The 11,258-nt window shown below is 45.5% G+C and overlaps 1 protein-coding gene across 1 annotated transcript; it reads left to right on the forward strand.

Annotated features, from left to right (window-relative positions):
* Positions 1-9,117: 9,117 nt before the first annotated feature.
* On the forward strand, positions 9,118-10,799 carry LOC103635292 (AP2/ERF and B3 domain-containing protein Os05g0549800). Its single transcript, XM_008657784.2, has one exon. It carries the CDS (start codon positions 9,398-9,400, stop codon positions 10,523-10,525), a length of 1,128 nt encoding a protein of 375 aa, XP_008656006.1. The 5' UTR covers positions 9,118-9,397; the 3' UTR covers positions 10,526-10,799.
* Positions 10,800-11,258: the final 459 nt, after the last annotated feature.

An 11,258-nucleotide genomic window follows, 5' to 3' on the forward strand; every position in this document is an offset into this window, starting at 1 on the left:
TGATGCATTGACCACAAAGATGGAGCAAGAATACGGCGGTGACACTGAGCAGGACGATGGAGATCGCCGTGGTCGTGCACGTCGTGTGGTTCGTCATCCCCCTAATGACTTATTTTCTAAGATTAAATTTAAAATTCCATCTTTTAATGGTAAATATGATCCTGCTGCATATCTTGATTGGGAATTGGAGGTAGAACAGAAATTTTCATGCCATGATATTCCTGCTAATAGCCAAGTGAAGGCTGCCATTAGTGAATTTACTGATTTTGCTTTAATTTGGTGGCGTGAGTATAAACAAAAACTTCCCATTAACAGTGTCATTACTTGGACCCAATTAAAAACTGCCATGCGCCACAGATTTGTTCCTTCCTATTATGCTCGTGATTTGCTTAACAAAATGCAGCGTTTTCAACAAGGTTCACAATCTATTGAGGAATATTACCAGGAGTTGCAAAAGGGTATGCTTCGTTGTGGTTTGGTTGAGTCAGATGACGCTGCTATGGCGCGTTTTCGTGGTGGTTTGAACAGGGAAATTCAGGATATACTTGATTATAAGGATTATTTTGATATAACCACATTGTTTGAATATGCTTGCAAAGCTGAACGTGAAGTGCAGGGACGACGATCAAAGACATATACTAACTCTTTTGCAGGCCGGGGTCCAACACACAGCTCAACTCCTTCCAGCCCTGCACGGCTGCACCTTCTACGCCTAGCACTACATCACGCACAGGGACGACCAAGCCAGTGGCGCCCCCTGCCAAAGGCGCCGCTTCTTCCACAGGACGTACACGGGATATTCAGTGCCATCGTTGCAGAGGGTTTGGGCACATGATTCGGGACTGCCCAAACAAGCGTACCTTGCTTATACGTGACAATGGTGAGTACTCTTCAGCTAGTGATTCTGAGGAAACTAGTCATGCTATGATTGCCACTAACCATGCAGAAAATGAGGAAGTCCACGTTGATCCCATCGACGCCGATAGGTATGAGAGTCTTGTTGTGCAGCGTGTTCTCAGCACACAGGTTGCCCAAGCCGAAAAAAATCAGCGACACACTCTATTCCATACCAAGGGCGTCGTGCACGAACGGTCGATTCGCATCATCATCGACAGTGCAGCTGCAACAATTTGGCAAGTACAGCGTTGGTAGAGAAATTATCCTTGCCCACTCGCACACATCCACATCCGTATCACATTCAATGGCTTAATGATGGTGGTAAAATAAAGGTAACACGTTCGGTACGTGTCCCCTTTTCGCTGGGTTCTTATTCTGATTATGCTGATTGCGATGTTATTCCTATGGAAGCATGCTCTTTGTTATTAGGTCGACCTTGGCAATATGATACTGATAGTTTACATCATGGTCGTTCAAATCATTATTCTTTCATGTTTAAAGGCCAGAAAATAATTATACATCCAATGACCCCTGACCAAATTTTGAAAGATGATCTTACTAGGGCTGCTAAAACTGCACAACAAGTCAAATCGACATCAGCCGCACCTATTAAATCTGAAATCAAGTTGCACTCTCCTGTTTTACTTGCTACACGTGCTGATTTTGATGATCTCCATGAAGCTCATATGCCCTGTTATGCACTTGTATGCTCGCGAATGCTTGTTCCGCTTGATGATGCACCGTCTTTGGATATACCCCCTGCTGTTGTTAACCTTTTGCAGGAGTATGCTGATGTTTATCCTACGGACTTACCACCGGGTCTTCCTCCCCTCCGTGGCATTGAGCATCAGATCGATCTCATCCCCGGCGCTTCTCTTCCGAACCGCGCCCCGTACCGTACAAATCCAGATGAGACGAAGGAGATCCAGCGCCAGGTGCAGACGCTGCTTGATAAGGGTTACATTCGTGAGTCTCTTAGCCCTTGCTCGGTTCCTGTTTTACTCGTTCCAAAGAAAGATGGGTCATGGCGTATGTGCATAGATTGTCGTGCTATTAATAACATCACAGTTCGTTATCGATATCCTATTCCACGCCTTGATGATATGCTAGATGAGCTTAGTGGTGCCGTTATTTTCTCTAAGGTTGATTTGCGTAGCGGTTACCATCAGATTAGAATGAAACTCGGTGATGAATGGAAAACGGCTTTTAAAACGAAATTTGGTTTATATGAATGGTTGGTTATGCCATTTGGATTGACTAATGCTCCCAGCACCTTTATGCGTTTAATGAACGAAGTTCTACGGGCCTTCATAGGTTTGTTTGTTGTTGTTTATTTTGATGATATCCTTATTTACAGCAAGTCTATAGAGGAGCATTTAGAACATTTGCGTGCTGTTTTTGACGCTTTGCGTGCTGCTCGCTTGTTTGGTAACATGGAAAAGTGCACATTTTGCACGCAACGTGTCTCGTTTCTTGGTTATGTGGTTACTCCGCAGGGCATTGAGGTGGATAGCAGCAAGATTGCTGCCATTCGGGAGTGGCCTACACCGACGACGGTCACACAAATTCGGAGCTTTCTTGGACTTGCCGGTTTCTACCGCAGATTTGTTCGTGATTTTAGCTCCATTGCAGCGCCTCTACATGAGCTTACAAAGAAAGATGTGCCGTTTGCTTGGAGTGATTCGCAGGAGGTAGCGTTCAGCACTTTGAAAGATAAGTTAACCCAAGCTCCCCTCTTGCAATTGCCTGATTTTAATAAAGTTTTTGAGCTTGAATGCGATGCTAGCGGTATTGGGCTAGGTGCTGTTTTGTTACAAGAAGGAAAACCAGTTGCTTATTTTAGTGAAAAATTAAGCGGTGCTAGTCTGAAATATTCTACTTATGATAAGGAGCTTTACGCTTTAGTGCGCACTTTGCATACTTGGCAGCACTATCTTTGGCATCGTGAGTTCATAATTTATTCTGATCATGAGGCTTTAAAACATATTCGTACCCAAACAAATCTGAACCGTCGTCATGCTAAATGGGTCGAATTCATTGAGTCCTTTCCTTACATTATTAAACACAAGAACGGGAAGGACAATGTTATTGCTGATGCTTTGTCTCGTCGCTATACCATGCTGTCACAATTAGATTTTAAAATCTTTGGTTTGGACACTGTGAAGGATCAATATGTTGATGATGCTGATTTTAAAGATGCTTTCGGCCATTGTATTAATGGGATACCATGGGGCAAATTTCACATACAGGATGGGTTCCTGTTTCGCGCTAACAAGCTGTGTGTTCCAGCTAGCTCGGTTCGTCTTTTGTTGTTACAGGAAGCGCATGGAGGCGGTCTCATGGGGCATTTTGGCGTCTACAAAACGCATGAGGTGTTGGCTGCCCATTTCTTTTGGCCTCGGATGCGCGCTGATGTGGAGCGCCTTGTTGCACGCTGCACTACTTGTCAGAAAGCTAAGTCACGGTTGAACAACCATGGTTTGTATATGCCTTTGCCTGTCCCTTCTTCTCCTTGGCTTGATATCTCTATGGACTTTGTTTTGGGCTTGCCTAGAACTAAGAAGGGGAGGGATAGTATTTTTGTGGTTGTTGATAGATTCTCTAAAATGGCTCACTTTATACCTTGTCATAAAACTGATGATGCTAGCATTGTTGCTGAATTGTTCTTTAGAGAAATTATTCGTTTACATGGTATTCCAAAAACAATAGTCTCTGATCGCGATGCTAAGTTTCTAAGCCATTTTTGGAGATCTCTTTGGAATAAATTGGGAACTAAATTGTTGTTTAGCACTACTTGTCACCCTCAGACTGATGGACAAACTGAGGTAGTAAATAGAACTTTATCTACCATGCTTAGGGCTGTTTTAGACAAGAATTTGAGACGTTGGGAGGATTGCTTGCCTCATGTTGAATTTGCTTACAATCATGCCACGCATTCTTCTACAAAGATGTGCCCTTTCCAGATTGTTTATGGTTACATCCCTAGGGCACCTATTGATTTGATTTCACTTAATGCTGCGAACGCCCCACATGTAGATGCTGCTGCACATGTTGAACAAATGATTACCATACATGAACAAACGAAACAGAACATTGCTGCTACTAATGCTAAAAATCAGGTTGCTGGTAGTAAAGGAAGAAAACATGTTACTTTTGAGCCAGGTGATATGGTTTGGTTGCACTTGAGAAAGGATCGGTTTCCTACTTTGCGTCGTTCTAAATTAATGCCTCGTGCTGCTGGTCCTTTTAAGGTGCTAACAAAGATTAATGATAATGCTTATATCCTTGACCTGCCTGCGGAATTTGGTGTTTCCACTAGTTTTAATGTTGCAGATTTGAAACCATATATGGCCGAGGATGAGGAGTTGTCGTCGAGGACGACTTCACTTCAAGAAGGGGAGGATGATGAGGACATCACTATGAGTACGACTACACCAGCAGCACCTCCACATCAAGCGCCACTTCCTTCATTAGCTGGGCCAATCACTCGGGCCCGTGCCAGAGATCTTAACTTCGTCATGCTACTAAAGAATGAGGGCCCAGAAGAATAGACGACCAGCCCAACTGCGGCCCATAGTGGACGACCTAGGGTTGGCCGCCCCTAGGGGCTGCGCCCCCTCTATTTATCCAGGAGCTGCGCCTCCTTTATTCTCGAGTTTTGTTTTACGTTAGCCTTAGCTACTCTCGAACACGCGCAAATCTGCGCTGTCTTCGTGTATTCAGAACTCCACCCTCCAGTAATAGATTAGATTGCTCGCATCTTGTTCTTGTTCGTTCTTCGATTGCGCACAGGAAACGATCTTCGTGATCAGGCCGATCTCGCATCAGCAAGGTCGGTAACCACAGGGAGTTGGTTCAGCGATTGCATTGGCGCCTCGGGCTTGCTCGTCGTAGTCGGATCGCAAGGGTCATCTTCCGCCAAATCTCTACTCGCCGAGAGTGCTATTCATCTCACCAAAGATCAGATGATTACTGAGAAATCCAAACATATTGATATTTGTTATCACTTCGTTCGTGATATTATTGAAAAATGGTTGGTGAAGGTACGCAAGATCGGTACTCATAATAATCCTGCTGATATGATGATAAAGCATGTTTCTGTTGCTTAGTTGGTATTATAAATTAGCCCTTAGTGGTTGTTGGCGCCGACAAGATGATGATGCATTTGTGTAAGGTGGAGTTTGCTATTATGACGCTACAAGGAATTTGTCTCAAGGTGGAGTTTGTTGAGTTTGTGATCCAAATTCTGAAGAAGGCGGCCAAGATGGCATCGCTGCGCTCTGGCCCCGCGGTACAGATCGTTTCCCTACTCGTTTTAGGGTTTCACCTCTATAAATATCTTTGTAAGCCGCAAGAGATAATTATCTCAATTGTAAATCTCCTGTGATCTGTAACCACCTGAAAATAGTAAGAAGTTGCTAGTCGGCGCCCGTGGTTTTTCCCCTTCGCTTTAGAGAGGTTTTCCACGTTAAATCTGTGTCTTCTCTGTAATTGATCCCCTTTGTGTCGTATTCATTTATAACAAGAGGCGAGATAGAGAGTCCACTCGAGATCGCCTAGGACATGTATAATGCATTTGACGTTGTTCGCATGATCGTTGCTAGTAAACATATTGGCGTGTCTACTGATTAATTTATTTCGAAAACAGTTTAACATGAGTGTCTGCACATATCTATTTCACATACATATCTTTTTCACCGGAAAAATAGCTCCACAACACAAAAAAATAGAGCACTTCGGACCGACGACTTAGTTAGGGCCCGTTTGGCACAGCTCCAGCTCCTGATTCTAAGCGAGGATCTGGAGGAGCCGTGCCAAACGGGTATTTTTTAAAACTGATTCTCGTGTGGAGCCGAAAGATCAGGAGTCGTTTTTGTGAAGAAAGGTGGGATCTAAAAAAACCTGCTCCACCCTCCCTTAAAACAGCTCCTCAACCAACCAAATATGGACCTCCCCTTAAAGTTTAATCCAAATTACCTGCAATTGCCATTAGACAAAAACATAACGAGCCAATTTATGGATTTAACATTTGAGACCATTTTATGCACTACTATGATGGGAATATTTTATATGTTATTGTTTCATATTTTTTCCCCGTATATGCATCCTACTTATTGGTTTGTAATAAAGTTGAACTGCAAAGAGTAAAACAGACAATCGTCACAGACCACCAACTCTCAGAAGACAAGAATCAGTTTACTTGCCAAACGGTTTTAAAAATGATTCTGATTTTCTAGGAGAATCAGGAGGATCAGCTCCTCACGAGGATCAGGATCTAGAGCTAAAGAAGCCGGAGCTGGAGCTTTGCCAAACGGACCCTTACTTCCAACGGTTTACATTGAAGCCGTCGGAGATAATACAATATCGAAAGTCTTCTCAAGCCATCAGAAATGGACGTTACATCCTACGGCAGTCGGATCAGCCGTCGAAAATAGAGGTAACATCCGACGACTCCTAGGTCAGCTGTCGAAAATAACAAATTATTAGATAACACCGCCACAGACAGTCGTTTAATTCTTTTCGCTCTCCCACCACGCCTGCTCCATCCGTGACGCCCGCGCTCGCGCTGCCGCTAATCGTCGTCTCCCGCGCCAGCTTCATCGCCTCCAGTCCGCGTCTGTGTCGCCGTCTTTGCCGGTGTCGGCCACCTTCGGTCGCCTCTCTGCTCCGTTCGTCCCCGGCCCCTCCTGCCGTCATACGCCTCTTCTCTTTGCCCGGTCCCGGCCGCCCCGACCTTGCTCACGCCCGCTTCGTCGATAGTGTCCTCGCCGCTGCCGCTAAGCTTGTGTATTAATTGTATTGGCTTGCTCAGCTAGAGGATAAAAGATGTCAAATTGGGACCATTATATTTGTAAAATCAAAAGGCATGGACGTTCAGAATTCTGATCGATGTTCACTTCCCATACTTCAGTAGGCACTAATTTTGACTTATCCGCGTATCAAGCCCATACTTTAGTTGTTTGCATTGCATCAAGAGGGATCACAACAAATCACACTCCACGATATGGCCATAGATTACTATTGTTGATCGGGTGCAAACCCGATCTCACCATCAAAATCGAACCTAGCACTGGAGTTAGGCTATGGCTAACAGATCGTACATATAGTCATATAAAACACTATTTTGCATTGTTTTATAAGTTAAAATGTATTATTTATATAGTAAAATTTAAAATAAAAGATATATATGAGTAAGCTGGTGGAGATAGCTTTATAGAATCAGTAGTCTATTAATATTAGTTTCTAGACTCGATAGTGACATCATGCGGGTCTATGAATTTATTGGTTTCAACCGGAAGCTATCTTTATTTTTAAAAAATTTATATACTTTATTACAATGGAAGGGCGCTGGAATGGTGACCGCTCCAATTAAGGTTGTCTCAAACGACATATATCCAGGTCATCAGTTAAGTTATTTCGATAGCAACTTTGAAACCTTAGCTTTTGTCTATTGAATGTCTAGTGCATATACACTAGTACAAGTAGCTCTATAGTGATGGTTATAAACCTATTTTCACCGGCGTTTCTTAGAACCGTCGGTGCTAGGGACCAGTAAAAATCATTATTTTTACAGGCGGATAACTGAGGACCGCCTGACGCTTGAGTTAAGAAAACCGCCAGTTTCCACTGGCGGTCGACGTAACAAATCCGCTAGTAAAAATTATTTTTAGAGACATTATCCCTTGGAAAATTGGAGTTCCCAAACTAGCCGTAAACGGGTTTTTAAAACAACAAAAAATTTATTTGAGGAGAGGACTCAGCCCACTCGCAAGTCGCGGCAATTTTCGTGCGCTACGTGGTTGTTAACAATCGAACTGTCAACCTCACCATTGCGCATACCATACACTACCACTCCGCCTATAACATACTTTGTGTCTAGTTTGTATTTTTTCCCACATATTACAATTATTTGAGTGTAAATTTCTTAATTGAGACCGTAAAAAAATTCAAATAAAAAAGTTGTCAACTACAAAGTTGAATAACTTTTGAAGTTCTACAACTTTCATTTTGACACCTTTTTCATCCGAGATAGTTTGCAAAATTTGAATTTTAAATTTGACATACTTAGATTCAATTTTTTAGAACCGAAATGAGTTCAAATAAAAAAGTTGTCAACTACAAAGTTTCATAATTTTTAGAGATCTACAACTTTTATTTTGATGGTTTTATGATACGAGGTCGTTTGAAAAACTCGAAAAATTAAGGATAAAAATGATTTCTAGTGACGGCTCCTTAAGAAAACCGCCACTAGAAATCGATTTCTACATACATGCGGTTTTCTTAAGAAACTGTCTGTAGAAATACGATTTCCGGCGGTGATTTTCTTAAGGAACCGCCACTAAAAATAGCACAGACGATTGATAACTAAATCCGTCTGTAAAAATATATTGTCCCGCAGGCTTTGATCCTTTTTCTACTAGTGATATATACAATGCCATCTTTCTAGATTGTCTATTATTGAACACATTTTTCCCAAACAAGGTTTTTCAGTAATTGCATCTAACCACATCACTAGCTATATCTAATGCATATGCGATATCATTCCACATCTAGTGACACTTAGATAACCAATTAGACATTAGAGTTCTTCCATTGATAGTAGAGAGCTATCTACCTTAAAATTCTGCCCTCCGAAGAACCAACCGAAGCAAAGAGGGGCATTTTGGGTAATTGAGTCAAAGTCATGAATAATGTACTCCTATATACACACAGTGGATATTGTGGTAAATATTGGAGTCAAGTGCACTGTTGAACGCAGCGATTGATGGATACCCATCCTCTCTAGAAAGTCCTGAAAATTCTACCGCGCCGTCACGCTCACCATTTACCATAACGAAGACCTGCACCTGCAGTTGCAGGAGCACACAAACGCCAAACATGACTTTTCAATTTAGACAGAGAAAGATGTTCCAACCATGTACACACAACAAATGCTGGAACAACATCAGAAGCCAACCATGTACACACACAATAAAATTGAAAAAAACCCAGCCGCTCTCTCACAAAAGAAATAGAATGAAAACAAAAAGGCAAGGATAAGTATACGAGTAAAACCAGTCAGACCCATGTATGCATGGCCACTGGGGTGCACACCATTCCACCATCACATCATCATCGCTTTGAGTTGACCTATACCAACACAAGCCCATGAGGTATGTACATATACACCCATGCATGAGGCCATGACACACATATATTATACACCTAATAATCGGTCTATCAAAAAAATCATGTTGTACATATATAAAAAGGCATTTATTGTTAATTAATACAGTAGAACACAATTACACAACAAGAAAGAACATAGTATGCCCATGTACACTTCAGTATATAGGGAGTGATGAGAAGTGTTATGGCACACCTGACCTTCCCCACACACACCTTTCACTTGACCTCCCCCACCCCGGCCCATTTCCGCTCCTTGAACTGAATCTTCCCCAGAGGCCAGACTGCCAGAGCATATATCTCTCTTTGGGTCGTTGGGTGTAGTAGTGATCGGATGGACAGCACAAGCTGCCTGCTGGACGACGCGAGCAGCGGCGCGTCCACGGGCAAAAATAAGCCGGCCCCGGTCCCGGCTCCGGCTGCGGTGACCGGCAAACCGCTACAGCGCGTGGGCAGCAGCGGCGCCAGCGCGGTGATGGACGCGGCGGAGCCGGGCGCGGAGGCGGACTCGGACGGCGCCAGGCGTGCCCCAGGAGGCGTCGGCGGGAAGCTGCCGTCGTCCAAGTACAAGGGCGTGGTGCCGCAGCCCAACGGGCGGTGGGGCGCGCAGATCTACGAGCGCCACCAGCGCGTGTGGCTCGGCACGTTCACGGGCGAGGCCGAGGCCGCGCGCGCCTACGACGTGGCCGCGCAGCGGTTCCGGGGGCGCGACGCCGTCACCAACTTCCGCCCGCTCGCGGAGTCGGACTTGGACCCGGACGCCGCCGCCGAGCTCCGGTTCCTCGCGTCCCGGTCCAAGGCCGAGGTCGTCGACATGCTCCGCAAGCACACCTACGGCGAGGAGCTCGCGCAGAACAGGCGCGCCTTCGCCGCTGCGGCGGCGTCCCTGGCCTCGCCGCAGCTGCCGCCGGCCAAGAACACTAGCCCGGCGGCGGCGCGCGAGCACCTCTTCGACAAGACGGTGACGCCGAGCGACGTGGGGAAGCTGAACCGGCTGGTGATACCGAAGCAGCACGCGGAGAGGCACTTCCCGCTGCGGCGAGTGCAAGGCGGTCGTGCTCCGATCCTCAGCTTCGAGGACGCCGCCGGGAAGGCGTGGAGGTTCCGGTACTCGTACTGGAACAGCAGCCAGAGCTACGTGCTGACCAAGGGGTGGAGCCGCTTCGTCAAGGAGAAGGGCCTCCACGCCGGCGACGCCGTCGGGTTCTACCGCTCGGCCGCCGCCGGCAGGCAGCTCTTCATCGACTGCAAGCTCCGGCCCAAGGCGGTGAGGCTTTTCGGCGTGGACTTGCTCACTGAGCCGCCGAGGTCAGCAGCAGCAGTGGCGCAGCCGGAGCCGGAGCAGGAGGAGATCGCCGTGTCGAAGAACAAGAGAGCTAGGGACGCCATCGCCGCGTCTGCTACTCCAGTACACATTGCTTTCAAGAAGCAACGCGTAGACGTCGCGCTGACGACGACCTAGCTATAGCTGACGATTTTTTTTTTGCTCTCCACAAACCCTCCTCTTGGTTAAATTCGCTCGCTCGTATTGGATGATATACAAGAATACAAGATGCATGGTGGTCGCTAGCTAGCTAAGTAGCTTTTGGCGCGCGCACCGATCTCATCGTTCATTTATGAGGTGTTTGGTTTGATGAATCAGTCTATCAAAAATGAAGTGGTGTATTATGGATTCATTCCTCAAATTTGGTGGGATGACTCCATTTCACATATTAGTACTAAACAAATAACTATGAGGAATGAGGTGATGATGGATTAACTCACTCCATTCCACAAACCAAATAAAAAAGTGAGGAGTGAGAAGATGATGGACTACATCATTCCTCAAACCAAACACTCTATTAGTTTCCTCGCTCTCCTTGGCAATGCATAGCTCTGCGCGCCGTATTACTTATTACAGCGATGTCGGCGGGTGGCAAGCACTACAGTAAACTAACAAAAATCCGACGGTCAATTTATCTCCGACGGCTGTCTACGATGCCGTCGGACATAGCGTTATGTCCGACGGCCACCAAGCACTCTCGGAAATATCGCCTTATCTCCGACGGCTACCCTGACAGCCGTCGGACATAAGCTTATGTCCGACGGCCTCGTACGTAGCCGTCGGAGGTAATGTTTTTTAACACGGCAAGCCCGGCGCGCGGTTCATTTTCATGCGCGCTCGCTCTCTCCTCTCTTTCTTTCTGCCCGTAGCC

Source organism: Zea mays, chromosome 8 (assembly GCF_902167145.1).
Source record: "Zea mays cultivar B73 chromosome 8, Zm-B73-REFERENCE-NAM-5.0, whole genome shotgun sequence".
Lineage (NCBI taxonomy): Eukaryota > Viridiplantae > Streptophyta > Magnoliopsida > Poales > Poaceae > Zea > Zea mays.

Excerpts from the sequence above, each read along its gene's own strand:
- LOC103635292 (XM_008657784.2), top strand. The coding sequence starts at position 9,398 with ATGGACAGCACAAGCTGCCTGCTGGACGACGCGAGCAGCGGCGCGTCC.